At 48.3% G+C, this 25,737-nt stretch overlaps 1 protein-coding gene and 2 long non-coding RNA genes across 8 annotated transcripts; 2 read left to right on the top strand and 1 right to left on the bottom strand.

The window, feature by feature from the left end:
• KPRP (keratinocyte proline rich protein) lies at positions 1-5,664 on the top strand. Of its 4 annotated transcripts, XR_012062846.1 has the most exons (4): positions 1-126; positions 1,572-3,681; positions 4,702-4,834; positions 5,116-5,664. XR_012062846.1 is itself a non-coding variant. In XM_006214772.4 (2 exons), exon 2 carries the CDS (start codon positions 1,600-1,602, stop codon positions 3,196-3,198), a length of 1,599 nt encoding a protein of 532 aa, XP_006214834.1. In that variant the 5' UTR covers positions 1-126; positions 1,572-1,599; the 3' UTR covers positions 3,199-4,669. The 4 variants fall into 4 exon arrangements, 1 of the variants encoding a protein (XP_006214834.1); XR_012062847.1 differs by lacking the exon at positions 4,702-4,834; XR_012062845.1 differs by lacking the exon at positions 5,116-5,664 and having other exon boundaries at positions 4,702-5,109.
• A 7,596-nt stretch (positions 5,665-13,260) lies between these two features.
• LOC140687972 (uncharacterized) lies at positions 13,261-14,939 on the top strand. Its single transcript, XR_012062608.1, has 2 exons — positions 13,261-13,313; positions 14,347-14,939. It is a non-coding gene; the product is annotated as an uncharacterized lncRNA (long non-coding RNA).
• An 8,984-nt stretch (positions 14,940-23,923) lies between these two features.
• Positions 23,924-25,737, bottom strand: LOC140687971 (uncharacterized). 3 transcript variants are annotated; one of them, XR_012062605.1, is made up of 2 exons: positions 25,608-25,737; positions 23,924-24,658 (listed from the first exon to the last, which is right to left on the bottom strand). It is a non-coding gene; the product is annotated as an uncharacterized lncRNA (long non-coding RNA). The 3 variants fall into 3 exon arrangements; XR_012062606.1 differs by lacking the exon at positions 25,608-25,737 and adding an exon at positions 25,127-25,600; XR_012062607.1 differs by lacking the exon at positions 25,608-25,737 and adding an exon at positions 25,191-25,600.

The following is a 25,737-nucleotide window of genomic DNA, read 5'->3' as shown; positions in this document are numbered from 1 at the left end:
CGGGCGATGAGTCAGGCAGATGCCAACCAGTTGTCTCATGGTCTAAGCCAGACCCAGACACCTTTATATAAAGACAGCCCTCTGTCCAAATGTCTCAGCCTGAATGACTGCTTGCCTGTGAGGAGGGTGAGTACAGGGGTTGGGTCTTGGGATTGGGGTCTGGATGATGGTCAAGGGGTGCACAGATTCACAAGTGCACAGTGAGGGGAGAAGCTAGGGCAGAGGAAGAATGGTACATTCCCCAGAGAACAGTCTGGTGGACTTTTAATGGGAGAAGAAAATCTGTGGAGTCTGGGTGAAGAGCTGGGGCCGTGAGGTCAGTGTATTTGCCTTGGATAACCCTGGGCTTTTCCTCAGGTGCCATCCTCCCTCATCAGGACCTCTCTCCCTGGAAAAGATGCACTGATAGTTTACATCTTGTGAGCAGACTTGCGTGTCTGAAGTTTACCTTCCTCAAGGGCATATACACTTAAATTCTTAGATATTCAGTACAAGTGGACAATGGAAGTTTTGCCCATCATTGCCAATATTCAGTATCTCGGGAGTTTATTGAAATGCATTCTGCTGGATGAGCTGACTGGCATATCAGCCCCGCTGCTGTGCTGGTCACTGGGCTGATGCACGTGAACAGGCAGCGACGGCGGGGGAGGGGGGCACAGGAGCGGGGGCTGCCCTGAGTTTCTCTCTAGCTGAATGTGGTGGTAGAGAGCGTGTCTGCAGCTTCCACATCGTGTTTGTAATGTTCCCGCAGTGTAGAGTTTCATGCGTGTCTGAATGTCAGGCTTGTGATTTAGGAAGCTCGCACTTTTTGGGTTACTGCACCCTGCCATGCAGAAAACATTTCTGAAGTTAGCAGGCTGTGCCGGTTCGGGTCATTAACATCAGCAACCTGTTTGGGCCAGTTGCCATGTTGGTCCTGAGCCTTTCCAGGGCTGGTGTATTTTGCATGTGTGTGTTTTGCATATGCCCAGGAGGGCTTATTTAAGCAAATTCACCTTAAAAAATTGAATAGAGAGAAACAAACATTTTATGCTGGGTTTGAGCTGTCCAGTAGCTGACTGGATCCTTTACTCTCCAGTGGACACTTTCTTTGAGGGCAAATGGTGCCTGAGTGTTGGTTCCCCACGTGCATTTTCACACGTGTGCACATATGCGTGTGCTGCCAATGCGTGTGCTTGAGGGTATCCAGGCTCCTGTGGGTGTGGAGTCCCCACTTTGGGCTACAGCCTCGGGAGCATGGTGTTGCTCTACTTCCTATAGCGCTCCCTCCCGCCTGGTCGGTCTGAGGACATGGTGGCATTTTCTTGTCATCAGCGCCCTCTTGTGCCGGACACTGGTATGCCCACCTACGATCCTGGCTGTGCCTTTGAAGCTTCCTCAGGTCAGGCGCTTTGGCAGATCCGAGGCAGGTCTTGCGGGCAATGGTAACTAACTTTGGGTCCAGCTAACTCAGTAAGGATTCTTGGGTTCAAAGTTGAGAGTGTGGGAAGAGAGGCCAGGGAAGAAGCAGGGTCCTGTCCCTTCCTCCCCCAAAACTCTCACCTGCCTCACCCTGGTCTTTCTACCCTCAGGTTCTGCCTACCTGCTTGCATCAGAACCATGTGTGACCAGCCACAGATTCAGTGTTGCCTGCCACACCCCCAGTGCTGTGTGAAGGGTTCTCTTATCTGCCCCTCCCAGCCCCTCTCTGCCAAGAGCCAGGTGGTGGTCCAAGCCCCTTGTGAGATGCAAATTGTGGAGTGCCCTGCACCATGCCCAGTTCAAGCTTCCCAGGTGAAGTGCCAGGCTCCACGCCCATCTAAGACCACCCAGGTGAAGTGCCAGGCTCCGTGCCAGCCTCAGATCTCCTGGACCCAAGACGCAGGCCGGTCTGAGGTATCCCACGTGCAATACGAAGCCCCATACCCTGTGCAGACCTGCTTTGTGGAATGTGCTCCAGCTTGCTACCCAGAAATTTGCTACGTGGAATGCCCAGTCCACACCTATGCACCCTGTCCAGCTCCTCAGCCGGTCAGGAATTATGTAGCAGGACCCCCAGTATGCCAGACGCAGGGGAGATTCTCCACCCAGGGCCAATATCAGGGCTCCTACAGGGGCTGCGCCCCCCAGCGTCAGTCCCAGGCTTCGTTTGGCACCTCTGCACCCCGATGCCAGACCCAGGGCTCTTATGGGGGCTTCACTGCGCAGCGTCGCTCTCAGAGCACCAGCAGATGCCTCCCTCCTCGCCAGCTGCAGCCTTCTAGCCGCAGCTGCTCCCCGCCGCGGCGCTCCGGGCCCTACTACAGCAGCTGCCTGCCACCAAGATGCTCCTCGGGCTCCTCCAATTACTGCACCCCGCCCCGCCGCTCTGAGCCCATCTACGGCAGCGGCTGTCCGCGGCGTCCCACATCAGGCTGCTCCCAGAGGCGTGGACCCAAGTGCCGAATAGAGATTTCCTCCCCATGCTGCCCCAAGCAGGTCCCCCCTCAGAAGTGTTCTGTTCAGATTCCTCCCATCAGACGCTGCCCCGGGAGTTGTGCCCCACGACCCTCCTGGGGTACCTCCTGCCCGGAGCTGAGGCCACGTGTAGAGCCACGTCCACGCTCAAGCTTCTGTCCTCCGCAGCGTGTGAACCAATGTCCAGAGCCATCACTGAAGCCATGTCCACGTCCTTCTCCATGCCCACGTCCCCTTCCGGCTCCACGCATGTACCCACGGCCAGAACGGTGTGCAAGTCCAGAGTTCCGGCCATGTCCTCCACCACGGCGACTTTCAGAACCCAGTCTGTGTCCAGAGCCATGTCCAGCCCCGCGTCCTCGCCCAGCAGAGTGTGAGCTTCCAGAGCCATGTCCACGTCCACAGCCCCGTGAGCGCCCAGAATCTTGTCTGCCTCCAGAACCAATTCCTCTTCCTCCACCCTGCCCAAGCCCAGAGCCATGTGTGGCGCCTCCACGTTGTCTCGGCCCATGCTTGGGCCCAAATCCAATGCCAAGCACAGGAGACCTAGGCTGTCGTGAGTCCAGTCCATGCCGCCTGGATACCGAGGCCCCCAGCTATGGCCCAGCTGGTTATAACCAGGGGCAGGAGAGTGATGCTAGCTGTAGACCTTGTGATGTGTTTCCAGAGCCGAGGGGTTTTGGTGGGTGCGGAGACCAAGGAGGCACCTGTGTTGGAGTGAAAAGTGGGGCCTGTGCTGGAGCAAAGAGTGCCTATTTTTAAAGAAAGTGTGGCTGAGACAGCCTTGCCTCCTGCCCTGAAAATGTTGCTCCTGCATTCCCAGCTGCCACAGTTTCCAACATGTTCTTGTTTGTGTGTCTCCAAAGATGTTCAGAGCCTCCCTGCTGCAGAGGTGATGTCCAAACTCCTTTGCGTGTCATCTCAGGGTCCACACCTGAGTCTCAGGCACCTCTCCAGCCTCACGTCTGACTCCTCCCTTGAACACATCCTCAGTTCTAGCTAGGCCTGTTTGGCCACCAGCGCACACGTCTTGGAAGTTCCCCAGGACACGCCTTCGGTGTCCCTGTCTCCAAGTCTCTTCTCAGTCTTTCTCCAAGACCTGGACCACTTCTCTGCTACTCCCAGCATCTGAAATCCAACCCATCTTTCAAGACCTCTTCCTTGGAGCCTTTTCTCCTTGTTCCTACCTACAGGAGCCCGTGCTGACTTCCTAGAACTCATCGCATCGTCCACACCGTCCATTTGGCAAGTGCCTTGTAGCATCTCTTGAACTGTTGTTTCACTTTTCGGGTGTGTCTGTCTTACTTGCCCAACTTGGTTGTAAACTCCCATTTGAGTTGAGTCAGAGTCGCCCCGAAGCCCCGTGCTTCACCTGGGGGCAGCCAGCTGCTCAGCAAGGCCTGTGGGCTGGCTCAGCACAGTCTGTCCTGATGGGCAACCCCAGACTGGGAGCAAGAGGAAGCCATGTAACAATAAAGATGGTGACACCCTCCTAGCCTAGGTCCTGCGTAATACCTGTGCTTTACTCCTTCTTGACTCTCTGGGATGAGTTTTTATTTTATATTTATCCATTATTTTTCTTCTTGGCTTTATTTTACCCATGGTCTGAGCTTTCCTGAGACTAGATTGGGTGGGCTGCCTTGAGGGTTTTCTGTCTCCCCTCAGTGTCCCTGGTTCTTGCTGGAAAAGGATGGATGAAAAGGCACGAGGAACAGCAGAACAGGGAGGAACTCTTGCTTCTCAAGTTAGGGGTAAACATCTCAGTCTGGTGTGGACAGATCACGCAGCTCCGGGGCCTCAGTCACAGCCGCGCAGCCTCTGTGGAGCCGGGGAGGACGGGGGCGGGAGGAGGCGGCCAGTGGAGGCTCTCTGGGGTACTTGGCACAGAATTTACTTTTTTTTTCTTTCAGAATAAATGATTTGTTTGTTTGCTTTACATAATAGAAAAAGAAACATCTGAGGCAGACTGCATTCCTTGATTGCTCCCAAATCCCAGTAGACATGGGCGGTCTTGGGTGCAGGGAGGTGGGGCTTGGAGGGGCAGGAAAGGGCGAGGTGCGGCTTCCTCCGACTCCCTGCAGATGAGATGCTGCTGCAAAGGACACAAGGCTGGAGAGTGAGTGCTCTTGGGGATGGGCCTTCCCCAGAGGGAGAGTGTGCCCTGAGGCCACCAGGGTCTGTATCAGATGAAAGAAACTGCTCTGAGGAGGACAGGGAGGGGGTGGGTGGGCTCTGGCCTGGGCGTGAGTGCCCGCCTCCTCACAGGCCACAACCCCAGGGGACCCCGCAGCTCCAGCTCCGTGGTTGGGAACCACAGATCCAGGTCTGAGGACGACAGTCCCTCACCCGGAGGATCTAGTCTTGCAGCGTCAATGGTGGTGACCTGAGAGACCACCTGGTAAGACCCTCGTGCGGCACAGAGGAAAACCAAGGCTCTTAGGGGAATTCCATTCATTCATTTTTTTGTTTTGGTTTTGTTTGTTTGTTTGTCTGATTAAAGGAGGTAATTAGGTTTCTCTTTCTCTGTCTCTGTCTCTCTCTGTATTTTTAATGGAGCGTCTGGGGATGGAGCCCAGAAGCTCATGCATGCTAAGCACATGCTCTACTATTCAGCTGTACCCTCCCCCTACCCCATGTATTCATTTTTTTACTGACAAATTATTCATTGCTCACCTGCAGGAAGGCACTGGTAAAGGGGGCAGACATAATGCTTGTTTGCTCTCAGAGCACGTCCAGCCTAGCACGCCGATTCTCAGTGTGGTACCCGGATCAGCAGCATCAGCGCCACCTGGGACATGGTTAGAAGTACAGATGCGTGGAGCCGGTCGGCGCTGTCTGGAGTCAGGAAACCCTACTCCTGGGCCCTCTGTGTGCCTGGAGCCAGTGACACCTTAACCCCCATGCTCCACTGAAGGACCACTCAGCATACTTGCATTTCTGCAGAATTAAAAAATAAAAGAACCTCTTGATGTGTGTTTACCCTAACAAAACTCCTCGCCCCAGGAGATAGCTTGGCTCACAATACCCTGGGGGACAGGCTTTACATCCTGCCCTTATCAAAGTCTTAAAACCTATTGTTCAAAGAAGTCCCGACAGATCTTACAACCAATCCCGTACCCATGCACAAACTGATCACACAGCCCCTGCTCCTTGGGGGTCACAGCCCCCTCCCCCCAGTAAGAGACCCTGCAGGTCGGCCCCCCCACCCTCTCCCCGCCCATCTCAGGCAGGCACTTCTTGACCTTGTGGCCCACTGTTGCCTACAGCGGTGTACCTATTAAACTTTCCTAAACAGTTTTTGGTCTCTGGTAATTCTTTTACCAGCCCACGTCACCAGCCCCCACGGGGTTGTGCCCACGGCAAGGTGTGTCACCAGACCTGCAGAAGCAGAGACCTGGGAGTGAGGCTCAGAGCTGTTTTAACAACCCTCCAGGCATCTCTGGTGCCCAGTCATGTTTGGTCTTTATCAGTTTAGCGAACTGCTCGTGTAGGGATGTTATGGAAATGACAGGCCAGCCAAGAAACAAGCACCTCTCGGAGGGTTGGAGTACTCAGATTTATTACCCCGGCGGGCTCAGAGGGGCTTCTGCTCCGAAGCTCTGAGCACCTCCGAGATGTGCGCATGGAGTTTTATAGGGTTAATTACAAGCCTGGGGCTATTAGCCAAAAAGGCTCGAACAGCAAAACCAAGGAATCAGTACACTGGAGCTTCTCTATTAGGAACAGATCACGTTACTGACACTTGTTGAGCTTGGATTTACGAGTTAGCTTGTTAGCCCAGTAAACTGACACTAAACTTCAGATTTACGAGTTAGCCCAGCAGAACATCGATCAGTAAACTGTCACTTGTTACACTTAGATTTACTAGTTATCTTGTTAGCCCAGCCTGGCTTTTCCTTCACAGGTAGACTATGAACATGTACATGAATGGGGGGTGTGTGTGTGTGTATATGTATCTGTTTCCTCTAATTTCCGCAACAGCTCATCACACAGGCGTTATCATCCTGCCATTTTGCAGAGGTGGAACCCTCAGCACACAGGGTTTATGTGGCTTGCTGGGGCCGTACAGTCAGACTTGATTGCAAGCCCAGACTCTTTCCTGTTACCCATGACAGTGTTCTCTTGGTCACAGCCTCTTCCAGACGTCTTTCATGTATCAACCCAGTCATTTTTCCAGCACAGTTTTGGAGTTATTTTATTTACTGTGTACGTTATTTTCACCAATTCCACATTGCATCATCTCTTAAAATCTAGAGTACCCTAGGACTGTACCTGCTCAGGACACATGCTCCAGGGCCTGACAAGGCCTGAATGGCTCCTACGGGGCATCTGTAGGTTTCCAGCACCCAGGCCCGTGGTGGGTTGGGGGGATAGAAGGATGGGGGGAGGCCTGGAAGCCCTAGATGGAGATTCTCACTGGCTCTTCCCCTTGTTCTCATAAACACACAAACACATGTACGCCCTTGTCTGGAGGTGAGCAGAGAGCAGTCCATCTAATACAGGAAAAAATGCCGGGCGAGAGGATGGCCATGTCCCAGGTCTCGGTGGAGCCCCTGGGACTCACCCCACCAAGTGAGGGTCCTTGGCTTCATGCAGGAAAGGATTCAAGAGCGAGCCACAGTTAAGTAAAAGTAGATTTATTCAGAGAGTTGCTGAGTGCAGGCCGTCTCAGAAGGCAAGAGGAAGGCCACGAGGTGCCGGGCTGTTAGTTTCTGTGGGCTTGGTACCTTCATATGCCAACGCGTTGGGGGGGGGGGGTTACTCCAACTACTTTGGGGAAGGGGCTGGGGCTCCCAGGAACTGGGCCATCACCCACTTTTTGACCTTTCACAGTCAGTCCTGACACTGTCCTGGCACCTGCCCGAGGGCGATTTGGCAGCTATTGTGTTACAATGAGCGCATAATGAAGCTCAGGGTCTACTGGGAGTCAGCTCTAACACCAGCTTGGTGCTAATGGCTGTGTCATTCTTTTAATGGTTGTGCCCTGCCCTCTTCCCTTCTGTTTCATAAGGATCATGCGTCCCTCCTTGGAATCCTGCTTATATCTCTCTGCAATTCTCCATTATTTTCCTCTTTCTAAACCTCTCTCCCTGGGATCAGCATCCTCACAGTAGAAGGAGAAAAATGCATTATATGTTCTCATAGGTTCTCATCAGACCAGACAAGTTATCCATAATTCCTCCTTGTCACAGGCACAAGGCCAAGGTGGGATAACCTGGGAGCCCACTTAATGACATAGAATCCCAGGATCCACCCCCGACCTACTTAATTTGAATTTTCAGAAATAAAATCTGGGACGTCCATTTGAAAATTATTCTGATCAGCTAGAGGTGGAAACCATCGCCACCGTGAGCACCGAAGTGTCAGCTTACTCTACACCCTGGATGTGGTCAGGTGGCAAAACGGTGCTGACCGTTAACTGTTTTTGGTGGAAGGTTTTATGCAATTACCCTCTATTTGGAGTCAAATTTCTACTCCTCAGTCTAGAAGCACCTCAAGACGAAGCATCTCTTCCTTCCTCTCAGTTAAATCCCCAACACCACTGCTACTAAAAATACCCAGAAGGGGGCTCTTTTAAGTGTCTGGGTGGAGGGAGTGCTGTCTGGTGTATGTAACAGATATTTTTACTGGGAGAGGGTAGGATGAGCTTTGGTGCATCCTTCCTTTACCTAGGCATTACCCAGACATTAAGAGGGAGAAATTACACACCCTACAGTTTGTCCAACATATCAGAATGTCCTGGATGAATAAGCAAATAGAACTGTCGTGCATAAGGGAGCAGCTTAGCTATTACGATGGAAGATGGGTGGATAGCAGAATCACAGGCAATGCACATGGAGGTACTTCACTGACAAATAGGAGAGTAGCCAGGTGGTGAGCAAGATTTGGTCCTTGGCCATAGCATACTTCTGACTTCTTGAGTGGCTGGACATCCCAGAGGATCCACTCGCCCGTGGCCTGAAACTGTTTAGGAAGAGAGGATGATACATGATGAAGCATGTGTGTCCCCACCACCAGGGACCATCTATCTCACTCATTCCTCCAAAGGAGGAAGCTTCCTGACCTGGGAGACTAAACTAGAAATACCTAGAAGTCTACGAATAACCCAAGCCATTCCAAACGCACCGGTCAAGTTCCTAACCACATCTTGTCATGGGAGCCCAGGGCTAGGTGAACACCGTTCCTCTGTTTCCAGGTGTTACATCTGTCAGGAAAGAAAAAAAAAAAACCTCATTGACTTGTATCAACACACCCATTCATTTGACATTCATGGAGACTCAGCTCTCCGCCAGGAGCTGTGCTTGGAACCAGGAAGACTGTGGTGAGCAGGGCAGACGCTGCCTGCCTCACCTGGAGTTTGAGAGGCAGGAGAGTTTGTAAGAGCTTCAACATGGGAGGCACAGGGTAGCAAGGAAGCCCACAGTGGGGGCACTTGAGCAGATCGAGTGGCTGCAGGAGGCAGCAACCATCAGAGACGTGAACGATGAGTGGGAAGAGGAGAGCGTCCCAGGCAGAGACAGCAGCAGGCGCACCGTCAGCACAGCCGACACAGGGACTGACAGCCCGGGTGGGGTGGGTGGTATTTCTTCCTTAACTAACCATCCTTCCTGGTTCCTATCTTTGTATGGCCCCCAGACTCCATCCTTACCCTGGCTCTAGTGAACTTCGTATCAATATCTGAGAAGAAACCGACTGAAATTCCAGGTGATGGGAGAAAATTGAAGAGCAGGCATCGATTCAACATGGGTTAGAATCATGGACTTAATCTGACAAGATGAAATGTAATTAAGATAAATGTGAAGTTCTGACTTTAAAGACTAATTGCACCTAAGATAGAAGATGAGTGGGTGTTTGTACATCTGCACATATGGAGAAAGATTGATTGATTAAAATCTTAATATAAACCATGAGTGAGACTGTGGCAAATGGCGATGAGCTCTTGTTCTTAATAGTCAGGCATGATAGGGCTGCTCTGCTTGGCCCAGACAGTGTGAGCTTGGGTGGCTTGTTCAGCTCAGATCAAGTGCTAATGAGACTAGAAGATGATGACCTACTATGTGCCAGCCATCAGCTGAGGCAGGAAACCTGCATCCTTCCTCATATTCACCAGTTTAAAAGATGCTATCATTTGCTTCCATTTATAGACAGTCTCTCTCTCTCTCTCTCTCACACACACACACACGCACACACACATACACACACACAATCTAGTGATGTTAACTAATTTGTCTGGTCACACATCTAAGACCTAATAATGCAAGAACCCAAGCCCAGGCTTGTCTTGCTCCAAAACTTGGTCTACCTCTTTGTGAAAGACCGGGTAATGTTTTATTTTAAAAAGATTATCCTATTGCCAGCTTCCACTATTTGAAAGGCTTTCTTTCAGAAAAATAAAATATAACTCAAGAGCTTAAATCTAATGAATAAAAATCATAAGGAAAAGATTCTGGCCAGAAATAAAGAAAATAATTTAATAGTTGTGGGGCTTGAGGATGAATAAGAGACCCCATGGAGAGCCAAAGGGGGGGGTCCAGTCACAAGACGTCTGCCTGCGCCTTCATGTCATGAAGACATGAACCAGAAAACACACACACAAAATTCCTCCCCCAACATGTAAAGTCATAGCTTGGGGACTAGCTTCAGTGGGGTCCACCGACATGTGGGAGATCCCTGCTCCAAGGCCCCTGAGGCGCCGGGCTGCTGCCCTTAAAGATAACAAAGCCTTAGCTGAGATAATGATCATCTATACGGTGTCCAGAAGCCTGGCCTCCAGAACCAGTCACAGTCTCCCACCCAAATCCCTAGCCCTACCCTTTCCCGACCCGCTCCCTTCCCTGTGACCGCAACATCAGCCAGTCAGAGAACTGTGCACGAGCTGATCACATTCCTTGTGGCCCCTTTGGGCCTGATGTCACGTAAGCACAAGGAGTTGAAGTTTACCCTCCCTTATAAAAGCCCTCAGCACCGCCCCTCAGCGCACAGACACCTCTCCTCTGTCTGCCCGCTGTTGCCTGGAGCAGCTAATCTAATACACTTTTCCTTCACTTTTCTTTGCTCTGGTAAATTCTTTTACTGCCCATGGCCCATGATACCGGCCTGCCTTGTCTCACAACTATAGTCAAAACTGTTTGGAAATGAAATGAAATCCACACGGTCAATAAATATTTATTCAAACATTCACTGAGTTTCCACTATGTGCCGGGCACTATTCCGGATGCTTGAGACATATCAGGGAACAAAACAGGCAGAGACTCCTGTTCTCGAGGAGTTGATATTCTAGCAAAGAAAAACACAAAATAAACAAGGGGCTTCTTAAAAAAAATTATGTAGCTTATTAAAATATCCAAATTGTTTTGGAAATAAGAACAAATATAGCACTGAAGATGATCTGGGCACGCATCCCAGATAGTACAAGAAGGGGAGGGGGACTGAGCTCAGGGTGTCAGTAAAAGGGGCCCGGAGGGGAGTGGAACTGTGCGCCAGCCTGCAGAAATAGAAGGGGCGTGGGAGTGCGTCCTGACGAGGAAGCGTGACCCCAGCTCCACCTCTTACTAGCCGAGAGGTCTTAGCTTAGGCAATTTCCCTGACACTTCCTTCATCTAAAATGCGACTAAAAAAAAATTATACACCTGTCTGGGTCACACTGAGAATTAAATGCGACATGTTATTAAAGTACTTCACTTGTTCCAAACACTACAAATATATTTGTTTTCGGCAGTGAGATGCTCATCCCCAAGGAGAGAATTAGAGACAGGAGGTAATGACCGGCCCTGGGGAACTGCCCACTTGATAAGGGAGGTGGACCACAAGGGCAGGTCAAGCCCAAACCCAAGCAGAGGCCGGATGAGCAGAAGGGAAGCAGAAATAGGAATGAAGGTGGTCAGCTGGGGCAAGTGAGGGGAGCTTAGAGGAGAAGGAATTGAAGGAGTAAAGGGACTTGGAATGGCAGACAGAAGAAGGATGGGGTGACTGGTGCTAGAAAATGGCTCAGGCAAAATGCTGAATCTAGAAGGAGTAAACGTTTGGGGGACAGGAAGCTCAGATACCAGGGCGAGTGCTGGGTTCAAGGACACTGAGATGAGCAGCTACCACAAATGCTCATCAGTGTATTGATGCCACCAGCCAGCTGACCATTGGCATGGTTCCCTGGATTAGCCAGAGGGGGAGGAAGCACCAGGGAGGGGAATCAACCAACCAGGAATCCTTCCAAGTTCACACGGAGGTGGGCCCTTAGTCACTGGAAGGCCTTCTGACTGGATCTAGCCTGGATGAAGAGGCTGGATTGAGCAAGCGTTTTATTAATCATTTATTTCCACAGCATCTCATCGGCATTCTTCAGAGGTTTGTTTTGTTCAGTCAGAAATCCAGGAGCTGTTTCCAATGAGTAGAGTCTTAATCCTCCTGCAGCAAAGCAGGTTTGTCACCCTCAGCAATAGTGACACTTGGGGTTGGATAACGCTTTGTCACGGGAGCACCGTCTTGTGCGTTGCAGGGTGTTAAGCGTCACCCCTGACCTCTAACTTTTAGATGCTGGTGTCAGACAGAACCCCCTCCTCCCGAGCGGTGAGACTGAACATGTCTCTAGATTGTCAGATCTGGGGGAGAGGTGGGGATGTGTAAAATCCACCCACCCTCCCACAGTGAGAGCCGCTGAGTTACAGAAATCCAGCCTCTGCCTGCAGGGCACTCCCAACCCAACAGAGAATCCCATCCTCACCTTGCCTCCATCCCAGAGGACTCCCAGCCATGAACAATGAAAAGGCTCTGGGACGCAAGCCAGGAGCGCAGGCAAACCCAGGCGAGGAATTCCAGCTTTAAGGATCTACTGAGGCGTCTTGTTTTCCTCCTGAGGGAACTAACAGCTGTTCGTGGAAGGGCGGATTATCTTGGCTATTATGGCTATTGTGAGTAGATCATTTGTGACTGTCATAATTATAATTATCTGGAAAACTTGCCCAATAGCGCAGAATATTCCCTTTTAACTCTCCTGCTCTGTCTGCCAAAGAATGCCATGGCAATCTGAAAAGTGATCAGCGAGAATTCTCCTGGCCTTGAAAAATCATTAACACGGCATTTTAATACAAAGAGAAGAAATTTGTATTGATAATACAAATTGTATTGATAATATGCATTGATTGCTAAATAGGGTTTGTAGGTAAAAGAAGAAAAGTGTATAAGAGCCCTTGAAGGGCCTTCAGTAAACATACCCCCATTTCTGTCCCCCTGGGTCCATTTTCCCAGCATCGCCCAGTGCTGCGTACTATCTTGCCTACTTCCCCTTTGTCATCTTAATTAAGATCCTGTAAAGAAGACATTTCTACCCTTATCTCCATTTGAGAGATCAGAGTGCTGAGGTCCAAAGAAGTTGAATATTTTGCTGAGGTCTCCAAGGTCTCTTCTCTCAACCACTGTGCTATGCACGGACACACACGTACAGAAAGTCCACAACTTTGACATGCAGATTTTTGTACCAAGCAATCTAGATCCAAGGGTCCAGAAGGAGAATTAATGTCTAGGGTGGAAGGAAAGGAGTCACGTAATCAGGGTCCTTAAGTGTGAACAGGAGGCTGTGAAAGTAAGGCAGGCAACAGAGGGGTCCACGAATGCTGCGTCCATTTCCACCCACCGTGGTCCCCGTTGTAAGCGGGCACTCTCCTAGCTCTGCCCTGAGCCCCGTGGAGGGAGGCAGGGAGGAGCTGCCAGTCACCACCTGCCACAGGAACCACGTGGGCGTCAGGAGGCGGTCCTCTCATGCCCAGGCCCTGTCTCATACCTGAGGGCAGAGCCTAAGGCCAGGATAAAAGGGCCCTGGGGCCAGAGCACCTCCAACCACTCCTCTCCTGAGGTGCTGACAGCCTGTGCTTTGTGTGCACCTGGTGAGTGTCATCTGGGAATGGGATAGGACCTTCCACAGAGGGCTGCTCAGAGCAGACGGCAGGCGGGGCAGGGCCGTCAGGGCTGGAGTTGTGGTTGGCAAGAGCCCAGGAAATCTGAAGGAGGGAAGGACAAGATGGGTGAGAGAGACCAGGCAACTGGGAAGATTTGTGTGGCTGGTGCTGGAATTTTAGAGAAACCAAATCATTCTCACCTGCTGGGTGTGTTTCTCTGGTTTGGGGGAATAAAAAAATTGGCCTCCAAATTATGCGGAAACAGGCTGTATGGTAGGAACATCATTTTGGAAATGCAGCTGTACTCAGTTGTAGAAGTTATGTGCTGAGGACATTGGTAGTCAAAGAGAGAATCAGAGACTCCAACAAGAAGATCCACAGTGGGGCTGCGAAGCCCTGTGATGTGCCTGGGGAGCAGACCCAGGAGGAGGGTGTACAGGACAGAGCGTGGGGTTGGGAGTCAGGGAACCTGGAACAGAACTGGGATGTGCCTGCCAACAGCTTTGGGCCAGTGGATTTCCCTCTGCGGATTTTAGTTTCTTCATTTATAAATTGAGCTGATTGGGACAAAATGACTCCAAGGCCTTTTGCAGTTACAATTTTCTATATTTCTGCAAAACCAAGATATATCAGAAATCCGTTAAGGAGAGAACAGTCTTGTTTTTTTTCCTTAATGAGGCTTTCCGCTCTAAAATGGCACCTACGCTGGACGTTTTCAAGAGTCTTGGTGAATAACTGGGACATTGTGCTGCACACCAGAAACTGACACATTGTAACTGACATACTTCAATTTAAAATTTTTTTTTTTTTAAAAAGAGTCTTGGTGACATGGAGGATTGAATGCTGACTTGGAGCCAATTTGTTTCGTGGTCTTTTATCTGATACTTAGGAAATATTAGTGAGCACCGAAGAGATAGTTTTCCTGTGTCTGTTTAAAACAAAGGGGCGAGAAAGATGCTGAGGGGACAGGGAGGGGGTCCTCCGTGTGCTGGGTCTGACTTGCTGTGTGACTCTCCCTCAGCACCTGAACGCCACCCACCAGGATGTCCTGCCAGCAGAACCAGCAGCAGTGCCAGCCCCCACCCAAGTGCCCCCCCAAGTGCCCCGCCCCTAAGTGCCCCCCCAAGTGCCCTCCAGTCTCTTCCTGCTGCAGCGTCAGCTCCGGGGGCGGCTGCGGCTCCGTGGGTGGGGGCTGCTGCAGCTCCGTGGGTGGAGGCTGCTGCCTGAGCCCCCACAGGCGCCGCAGGTCCCACCGCAGACGCCAGAGCTCTGGCTGCTGCAGCCAGCCCTCGGGGGGCTCCGGGTGCTGCGGAGGGGGCAGCAGTCAGTCCTCTGGAGGCTGCTGCTGATGAGGTGGACCCGAAACTCCTCTTCCCCTGATCTCCCTGAATGGCTGAGAGGTCCTGGCAAAAACTGGAGCTCTGGCCTAGTGGACTCCTCTACCCTGCTGTCCAGAAGCCCCAGACCTTTCTCTAAAACCAAGTTACTGTCTTCCCCCACGCCCGCCCCATGTCTGCTGTTGTCCTAGAAATCTCAAAGCTTAGACCCCGTGTCCCTCAGTCACATTGCGTTCTGCTGCCTTAATTGAAATAAAAAATACAGTCTGCTCGCTGACTTGGTGTAGATTGATCTCATTTCCAGAGTTTGTCATCATTGTTCCATCCTCCTCCCTCCTCTGTTGGTGGCTGCAGAGGCCTCAGTGCACAGAGGACAGGGTCAACGGTCCGCAGGGAAAAGTTTGTATTTCTGTAGGTTTGCATTTTCCTCTAATTCTTTGTTTTCCCTTTTAAGCAAGATCTTGACGCAGCATGAATTGTGAGCACTTCTTCATCAATTTCTGGTTCCCTTCGGATGTCTAACTCTGCCCCTCAGACACGGCCAGGAGACAGACATCACCCTCTTTCTTCCCACCATCCTTCCTCATCCATGTGCTCCCCACTCCCCACCCTTCTCCTAATCAGTCTTCACCTGACTCCTCCTTCAGCTTAAATACACAACAGGCATACATACATAAATACATATATAGGGAATAAAGCCTTCTGTTTTAAATGTAAAAATCACTTTTGCTGCTGAATAATTTACACACAATAAAATTCACTAATTTTAATATACAATTCAATGAGTTTTGTCAAATATATGCACTCATGTAACTACAAATGCAACCAACAATTTGATCTATAGATTCAATGCATCCCAATCAAAATCCCAGAAATTATTTCATGGGTGTCAAGAAGCTGATTCTAAAGTTTTTTTATGAAGAGGTAAAGACCCAGAGGAGCCAGCACAATGCTGAAGGAGAATTAGGTCACAGGACTGACGGAGCCTGACTTCAGCTACATAATCAACACAGTTCATGTCATCGAAAGAATAAATAATAGATCAATGGAGCAGAATAGACCCCCATATCTATAGTCAACTGATAATTGACTACAATTTTTTAAAAAGTAATACAGTGAATCAAAGATAGTCTTTTCAATAAACAGTGCTGCGAAAACTGGACATTCACATGCAAAAAAAAATGAATCTAAACACAGAACTTACATTCTTCACAAAAATAAAGTCAAAATGGATCACAGGTACAGATGTAAAATAAAAATGATTAAATTCCTAGAAGATAACAGGGGAAAACCTAGATGACCTTGGATGTGGGAATGACTTTTCAGATACAACACCAAAGGCATGATCTATGAAAAAAAGAATTGGTAAGTTAGACTTCATTAAATTAAAAACTTCTGCTCTGCAAAGGCAATGTTAAGACTGATAAGCCATAAGCTGGGGGAAAACATTTTCAAAAGACACTGATTGATAACAGGCTATTATCCAAAGTACTCAAAGAACTCTTAGAACTCAACAATAAGTAAATAAACAACCCAATTAAAAAATGGACAAAATACCTTAGCAGACACCTCACCAATGAAGATATATACATATATATATCACATGCCATCAGGGAAATGCAAATTAAAACAACAATGAGATACCACTATACACTTATCATAATGGCTAAAATCTGGAACTCTGACAACACCAAAAGCTGATGAGGATGTGGAACAACAGAAACTCTCATTCTTTGCTGGTGGGAATGCAAAATAACACAGCCACTTCGGAAGATAATTTGGCAGTTTCTAAGAAAACTAAATGTACTCTTAACATGTGATTCACAATCAAACTTCTTGATATTTACCCCCAAAATTTGAAAACATATCGACACAAAAACCTACACACAGATGTTTGGAGCGGCTTTATTCATAATTGTCAAATCTTGGAAACAACCAAGATGTCCTTCAGGAGATGAATAAGTCAATGAAACGTGATAGATCCAGACAATGGAATAGCATTCAACACTAGTTAGCACTGATCTATTACACTGTGAAAAAACACGGCGGAAACTTAGATGCATATTATTAAGTGATAGGAACCAATCTGAACAGGCTACGTACTCTATGATTCCAACCATATGACGTTCTAGAAAAAGCCAATCTGTGGTGATAGTAAAAAAGTCACTGGTTGCCAGGGGTCGTTGGGGGTTGGGTGGAGGGGGGATGGATAGGCAGAGCACAGAAAATTTTTAGGGTAGAGAAAATACACTATATGTTACCATAATGATGGATACATGTCATAACACATTTGTCCAAACCTGTAGGATGGACAACACCAAGAATAGACAGTAATGTAACCTGCGGACTTTGTATAATAATGCTGTAGATGTGGGTGTTCATCGGGTGTAACAAATGCACCACTTTGATAGGGGTGTTGGCAATGGGGGAGGCTCTGCATGTGTAGGGGGACAGGGGGTTATGGGAAATCTCAGTACCTTCCTCTCAATTTTGCTAGGAACCTAAAACTGCCCTAAAAAATAAAGTTCAATAAAAAAATAATTAACTTGGGAAAATAGATTACATATCAGAGTTATATGACTAATATTCCTAGTAAACATAGGTTTCATATTAATTAAGAATAAAGAAGTAAACATTCCTATACAAGATCTGGAAAAGTTATGAATGATCATTCAAGAAAAAAGGGAGAAAGAAAGAAAGATTTCTAGTTTCCACTAAAATTATATTAAAAAAACAATTCTACCTCACTAATAAAGAAGAAAAATAACTTTTTTTCAGGAGGGCACTTTTAGATTCATACTACATTGTCAGAGATTAAAATGGTTCTTAAAACTATCGTTGGTGGATTGTGTGCGAATGGTCACTCACAACAGCTTGTTAATGGGAGTGAAAATCAGCATAATAATTCATATGATTTATCTATTCATTCAACAGATATTTATTGGGGTAGATAAATTAAAGTTTAAAATGAATGTCATTTTACATAAAAATTGTTTTATCATTTAGCCAAATAGATTAAAATATACAAATAAAAAAACAGATGCAAAGAATGTTCACTGCAACCATATAGAAGTAATGGGAGAATTCAGCACATTTACAGAATATGGGAGAAATACTTAAAAAGACAATACTGGCAACACTCATATACCTTTAAAAGATGCTACTTAAAATAGAACCTGAATTTGCTTCTAGACTTTGAGAGTATTGCTTCATTCTTTATAATCTATTAAAGGGTTTGTGGAAATGGAGAGAACAAAACAAAGATCGCTAGTTTCCTTGGTGCTGGTTCTGAAGCACAGAGGAAAAACAATTCGTTTATATTCTTTCTGGTTAAATCTCAGCATTGTTTCTTTCCATTCCATGAGATGGTTAAATGTGATAATGTAACACGCTGAGAAATGCATTCTCAGGTGCGCAGACTTTTGACCCCCATTCAGCTGCGTGATGTGGGCCTCGGGGCTGAAACCCTTCCTTACCAGGATACAGCGAGCCCACACGGCCTCTGAGGAGCTTACCCCCTTACGTGGACTAGCTTTCCTCGGTTCAGGCTCAGTGTGTGGTCTTTTGTCTCTGCTTAAAGCACGTTCCTCCTGCAGCACCTGCCAAGCCCACTGTTGCATCCGTCCTCCAATGGGAAGGATGGGCCGTCACCCCGCCACAGGAGAGGGGTGTGTGAGGCCAACTGTCCTTCCTCGGCCACTGGGGGAGCTCCGCCGGCCGAGGGGGTCAGCGCCCACGCTTGAGGCTGACCTCACTGTGTCCCTTCTCTAGGTCAGTTAAGTGTGGTTCCACCCAGGGCTTGACTGTTTTGTGTTTTCCTTGGCAACTTCCCTTGCTCACCGAGATGCCGTGGGCAGAGGTGTTTAGAGTTCTTCCCTACGATTGGTAATCTGTGTATGGCACTCCGTTCAACAAAAAGATGGAGGCAGCAGACACTTTGACAAATAGGAAACCTCAAAAAGCCAGTGCTTCGCTGGTCAAAATGTTTATATTGAACTACAAGCAAAGCCGTGAGATCTCATAGCCAAGGTTTGAAATCCTGCCTTCATAGCACTACTAGGCCCCTGACTCATCACCTCAGGTAAACTGACCATTTGGGTGTCACCCCACATAGAGTCAGAGGCCTGGACCAGACGGCATCTCTACCCCATCATCCCAGAAGCCGGGAGCAGGAAACCGCGTCCTGAACCTTCCCCATTCCTAAGCCCTTTGGAACACCCTGAGCGGGAGAACAAATGCCACACCCGGGTGGAACAGGGGCAGATCCCTCAGGACTGCGTGGCCAGCACGCCTCTGTGCCTGTCTTGGAGCGTGGTCTCCTGTGAGGAGGATCGCAGTCATATGGAATGGCTATTTGTAATTAAGTCTGCTAATGCTAGTAATAGGATGCTTAAATCATTAACTACTTACCCTGTGCATAGCTCTGTATGTAGGTTCAGAAATGTAAGACCCATGCCGGGATGTAAAGGAATTCATCATACTCACCTGAATGATAAGTCACAAGGAGGGAAGAAGAGCGGGCGGGCCCTGAGCTGCACTGTTGCGCCAGGGCGTGTGGTGCAAGGAGGGGTGCGGCCAGAGCCCAGAAACAGCCAGCACCAGATGGTTCTGAAGGTGGGTGGTGGGCGCTCAAACTAGAGGTTGCACACAGATCTGTATCTCACGGCAGATTTCAGACTTCCATAAATAGCGTGCAGCCCTGGACAAGACTTTGCTAACGATTTGGTACTCTCTATGGGACTGGGATTTCTTGGACCTTATAGTGAGACCCTCCTTCCTGCCACCTATGCAGGTGCTGTGACAGGTGGTGACTGGCAGCTCCTCCCTGCATCCTGCCCCTGGGCTCAGGACATGCCAACCCTCTCTTTACAGCTGCCTGCCCCTTACACCTTTTCCTTGGAGTTTGGTCTCTCCATCCCTCTCGTCCTATTTCTCTGATGGTCTGCTTCAAACTAAGACTCACAGAGCCTCCAAGTGTCTCTGCTTGTGTCTCAGACAGCTTGGTCCTCGTGTGTGTGTGTGTGTGTGTGTGCGCGCGCACGTGCGCACAAGCATGTCTACACCATCACAGTTAAAAGCTGGGTTAGGAGTAAGACACACCTGGGACAGAATCCTGGTCCTGTAGCAGATTAGCCATGGGACCTTGTGAAAATCACCTAACTTTCTCATTATGAGTTTCCTCAACTTTAAAGAGTTGATAAAAAAATTTCTCCCAATGGTGTTGCAAGGGTCCACAGAAACCATGGGAGGAAAATGCCTGAAAAAGGTCCCATGACCCAGTGGACCCTCACCAATGAACTATCTAGCCATGGATAATTAAAAGTGAGTAGATTTTTTTTAGATCACAACTGTTTTCTAGGATAAGTACATCTAGCTTTTAAAATGACTACTTTTTTTTCAGCTGAAGTCTTTTGTGCATTTTCATAAAACAATATCCCTGCAGAGGAATTAGAGAGCAAATTAGTATTGCCCTGCACAGCAGAATGAGCATTTGCTTTCCAAGGATCTTACACACAGGAAAAGAGTGAGCCCGGGGGTGGGAGAGCAGCAAGAAGGGACAGAGAGTTCAAGCCTGGGGCATCTGTGGGGGAGGGGCCTATGCAAATGAGCCATGGGGACCCGACAGAACAGGAGGGCTGGGGTACAGGAGGGTTCCTTCAAGGGCTTTTTTTTCTTTTTGTATTTGAACATTTTTAGGAGATTAAGATAAAGGCTAATATTAATTTTCATATATACCCTCCTATGTCTAGAGGGCAACAGTATTTTTTTAAATAAATTAATTAATTAGGTGAAGGGAAATTAGACCTAGAATTAACTATGAGAAGAAAGTCCTCCCTCCAAAAATGTCAAAAATAACTCGCTAGAGCCTGAGATGAGGTGGACACAACTCAGTAGTATCTACGTCAGGGTTACAATGGGCAAGGAGAGCCCGTATCTGGTGAGATGTCTGTGTGCACATGACTGCAGGGATTTTAGACTGTTTGATGATATACGCACACATACATTACATCCTATAGACATAGAGAGATACAGACATAGAATCCACCCTGTTTATTATTCTCAGCATCCAATATCACAAGGTGCACGACCTCCCTGATGTTTCACTGCCTCCCATCTTTGATGGTTTCTCCTTGACTCCAGTCTTCGCTGGGATCTAAACATGTTCTCTCTCCTCATCTCACACTCCAAGAAGAATTACCCCTGTCCTTTAAGGAAGCCTCATCCAAGGCTCCAAAGTGCATTCAGGATCAAGGCCGGCACTTTGACTGACGGCCAAGGCTCTCTGCAATGTGACTGAGGACAACCACTCCAAAGCTGTTGTTTCCTGAGAAGAACTGGCACGCTGGCTGACTGTAAACACGCCTCTCCCCACTCCATTCCGGTGCGTTATTCCCCCGTATTTTCAATTCTGAGACAATGAGTTCAAGTCCCACTTACTCTATATCTTTTATGTGACATATCTTACAAATGAGATTTCAGTAGACCACTTGACAACGCAGTTTGTGCCTTACATTTCTGATTCCCCTTCAATAACTAGGACAAGGTTATACCCGTGTGGGTGGTTAATAGATTTTTAAAAATCTTTCCACTAGAATTAGCACTGACCTTGCAGTTTACAACAACATGTCAACCTCTTAGGAGACCCCACTCTGAGACGGGCACGGTGAGCTGTGATGGCCACTCCACCAGGCAGAGATCTGCCCTTGGGTGTGACACCTGGGTATGACATGGGCTCAGTTTGGGGGCAGTGGCCAGGATATCCATGCCATGGCTCACACAGGAGTCCAGGTCCTGATTCCTAGAATGATGGGGTGAAGAGGTCATCGGGTGCACACCTCTGCCTGAGGCAGGACAGCACCTGAACTATCAATCTGCTTGGACACAGGTGATGAGTTAGAAGTGTGATTACACCCACTTGACTGACACTCTGGCCTGGTTATCAATGGCTGTGGCCTCATTCAGTAAACATTTTGATTACCAAAGGTTTTCTGAGGTCACCCATTCTTCCAAGGGTTCTCTCTCTTACATCATCATTCTCTCATCTTCTCAAGGAAATAGAAGGGGCACTGCTGAGATCTAATGGGAAGTAATTCAAAGGATATTAACTTTTCTCTGTGCCTCTCCAGTCTCCTCCCTTCTAGCTACAAACTAGCACATTAACAAATGTTAGCTTTTTTCTTCTTCTTGAATATCTTTCTTTTAAATTATAAATGATGAAACAATACTCTAAAGGAAATAAAAAATAAATGTGATTGTCACTTAATTATTAAGGGGGAAGGTGTTTTAAGAATGGCACAAATCCCATAATATGTAAAAAAAAGATTGATAAATTATATAAAAATTTAATTCCATATGACAAAAACTACCCCATATAAGGCAAAAAGACAAATAATCAACTAGAAAACAAAAACAAAAACAACACATGTGCCAGGTAAGGAAGTAATGTCCCTAATACAAAAATATATCTTAAAAATACAAACGTAAAAAGATTAAAAAAAATCTAATGGACAAAGGAAAGAGTCAGCCCACTCTCTCTCACCCAAAGGCACACGTACTGAAAGGCAAACAAAAATTGAAAAGATGTTTGTCCGAGCATGGAGGGAATGAAAAGTGCCCACTGAACTGAGAAGGTATCTTGAGACTGACAAACAAAGCAGGTAACTCCATAAAATACAAATATGAAGTTTACTGTGAGTACTTTACAAGTGGGTGGGGCCGGGTGGATGGCTGTCCAGAAGCATTCACAGCTGCAGTCCGCACCACCGAGGGGCCACTGGGACAGTTTTATAGCTAACCTAGGGTATGGGGACAAGGAGCGCGTTCCTAAGTCAAGATCGTATCTGATTTATGATAAGTAACTTGTCTCTTGGGTGCTGGAGATACATCAGTGAAGGTCTTTATCGTTGTTTGGATCCTAGCAGAGCGTAGAGGCCACCTAACCCAATGATCATTAGACAGTATCCATTAACTGCAAAGCCCTTGACAGCACAAAGAGAGTTACTACACAGTACAGTCCTGGTAGGGTCAATGGATGGACGGGAAGAACTGAGTGGGCCCAAGATGGCTTCAGTCATGTGAAGAGCCATAATGTTCAACGTTACTAATATTTTATACTGCAGAAAAAGGAGAGAGAGAGAGAGAGAGAAAGAAAGAAAGAAAGAAAGAAAGAAAGAAAGAAAGAAAGAAAGAAAGAAAGAAAGAAAGAAAGAAAGAAAGAAAGAAAGAAAGAAAGGAAGGAAGGAAGGAAGGAAGGAAGGAAGGAAGGAAGAAAGATCTCATATTTGAGGATGTTGTTTATCAGATTAATTTATTTACTTCAAAATTACAATTATTGTAATGGCTAATAAAAGTCAGGATGTGGGAGAATTTGTGGTAGTAAATACTCATATTTTGGGGTGACAATATAAACTGGCATAATGTTCTGGATGGCTATTTAGTACTTACTGGTGTATAATCGATTCAAATTTGAATGAACATAGCCTTTTACACTATGATTTTTCTTGGAACTTAGTCTAGGGAAAGCAAGCTGTGATACACCAGAGAAGCGTTCACAAGAATGTGCATTGCAGGAAATCACATACAAGGGCTCAGCACGTGGCAGGACCTAAGATCAGCATATAAAATAGAAATCATAATCAATGATGTCAGCGGCACCATAGTGATAACTTGTCATATAAAACTCAACTGAAGCCAAAAAGATTTGGGGTAAATACTTGATACAATATAAGTATTTAAATACTATCAAAGTATCTCTTATAAATTATTAATTAAAAAGAAAAATAGTAACTACGCAACAAAGAAACCTGGCAGACATCACCTAAGCCAAGCAGTCCAAATTGTATCACCAGGAATGGGACAATCACACACCCTGTAGAACAGGACACAGCGTCACCGCCGTGGGATCCCTGCAAGAATGCATAACCAGACCTGGTCAAGAAGAAACTTCAGGTAAATGTGAACTGAGGGCCACTGTACAGCAACCAGGGGCTCTTAAAAAATAGCAAGTCATGAAAGACAAATGGAACCTGAAGGACTGTCATGCATGGGGGAGACCGGTGAATCCCGGCAACTAAATACCACGTTGGATCCTGGATTGGCTTCTGAACCAATAAAAATTGACTTTGCTGTAAAGGATGTCAGTGGCACAAGGGGTAAATCTGAACAAGGTCTGTAGATACTGAGGCATTAGGGGAACCAGCCGTTGAGGGCAGAGTATGAGAAAGATGATGTAGGAATAAAAAAATCAGTCAAGTCGAGAAGGAATGCAGATTCCTCTTTTTTATTGTTTCACACCAGGCTGGGGTATTTAAACAGACGAGCTGCAGAGGGACATGGAGTCTGTGTTTGGGGTTTCCAGGGCAGCCAACATATGGGGAAGGAGGTCAATAAATGGGTTTGGAGGAGAGGTTTTGGGCTCCCAGGCACCAGGGCACAGGAATCCCCTGGACCAGATCCCAGGGCCTCACCCAGACCTCCCAGCAGCAAGGGCAGGCCCAGCAGGAGGCGCGGCAGGAGGAGGAAGTGTTTGGCCATTTGCCGTCCCCATGTCAGCTCTTCTTGGCCCAGGGTCCGCATCATCAGCAGCAGCCCCCGGAGGACTGGCCACTGCTCCCTCCGCAGCAGCTGGGGCCCCCGGAGGACTGACCACTGCCCCCTCCGCAGCACCCTGAGCCCCCCGAGGGCTGGCTGCAGCAGCCAGAGCTCTGGCGTCTGCGGTGGGACCTGCGGCGCCTGTGGGGGCTCAGGCAGCAGCCCCCACCCCCGGAGCTGCAGCAGCCCCCACCCCCGGAGCTGCAGCAGCCCCCACCCCCGGAGCTGCAGCAGCCCCCACCCACGGAGCCGCAGCCGCCCCCGGAGCTGACGCTGCAGCAGGAAGAGACTGGAGGGCACTTGGGGGGGCACTTAGGGGCGGGGCACTTGGGGGGGCACTTGGGTGGGGGCTGGCACTGCTGCTGGTTCTGCTGGCAGGACATCCTGGTGGGTGGCGTTCAGGTGCTGAGGGAGAGTCACACAGCAAGTCAGACCCAGCACACAGGGCTCCCCCCCCCCGCCCCTTCCTGTCCCCTCAGCATCTTTCTCGCCCCTTTAGTTTGAGAAACTGTTTAGTGTGGTCCTAGATATTTAAACACTGAACGTTTTGTTACTTCTAATTAGTTAAGCAGATGCTCTCATATCCTCTCTTCAAAATTAGAAAGCTGAGACCAAAAAATGTTAAGAAATCATTCTCCAAACCAAGCATCAGGTATATAGCAGATATTCTACTGCAATTATACCCTAAGAAGCGTGGCAACAGTCTAGGAAGCAGCTTAGAAATGAAATCATTTCTTAAGGGGAAAGCGTCCTTTTCTCTTGGAGAACTTCCTAGATATTCTTGTCCTGTAGGGACACTAGAGAACCAGCTAAGGAAAAATATCATTTAATGGAAGCTGGGACTTGCACTCAGGCCCCGGACCAGACACTCACCTCAGACTAATACGTCAGCCCTGAGACCTGGGCTGTCGCTGCTCAGCTCTGCAGCCCCACTAACCTGAGTGCTCAGAACCAGTCAGTCAGCTCCTACTTCCTCCCTCCTGGCTGAGTACCTCTGTTTCCACCTCAGCTCTTCCGGGAGGGACAGTTGTATTTCCAAAGATGAACTTCCCTTGTCTAACACAGTCACGGGTTAGTATGATAGTCAAGGTCGCAAGTCCTTCAGATCACTGACCAAACAAGACAGCAGCTGGGTTTCTCTAGAGCACTGAGTCCCAGTCCCACAACTCCTCTCCCCATTGCTCCTCCCTCAGTCGTCCTGAGACTCGTTCTGTTGCTCATAAGGACCAGCCTCATCCTCTTACCCTGCCCTGTCCCCTCACAACGCCGCAGAGGTCCTTCCCTGCCTGCCCTCCTGCTCTGGTCTGAGCACCCCTCTGTGGAAGACCCCCTTCTGGTCCCAGTGGACACTCACCAGGTGAACACTCAGCACAGGGTCTGTCTGCACCTCAGGAGGGGAGTGGATGGAGGTGCTATGACCCGAGACCCTTTTATCCTGGCCTTGGCCTCTGCCGCAAGCCTGTGAGACAGGGCCTGGGCATGAG

Source organism: Vicugna pacos, chromosome 21 (genome assembly GCF_048564905.1).
Source record: "Vicugna pacos chromosome 21, VicPac4, whole genome shotgun sequence".
NCBI classification, from domain to species: Eukaryota; Metazoa; Chordata; class Mammalia; order Artiodactyla; family Camelidae; genus Vicugna; species Vicugna pacos.
The sequence above is the reverse complement of the archived record's forward strand: the minus strand, read 5'-3'. Positions and strand labels throughout refer to the sequence as shown.

Excerpts from the sequence above, each read along its gene's own strand:
- KPRP (XM_006214772.4), top strand. The coding sequence starts at position 1,600 with ATGTGTGACCAGCCACAGATTCAGTGTTGCCTGCCACACCCCCAGTGC.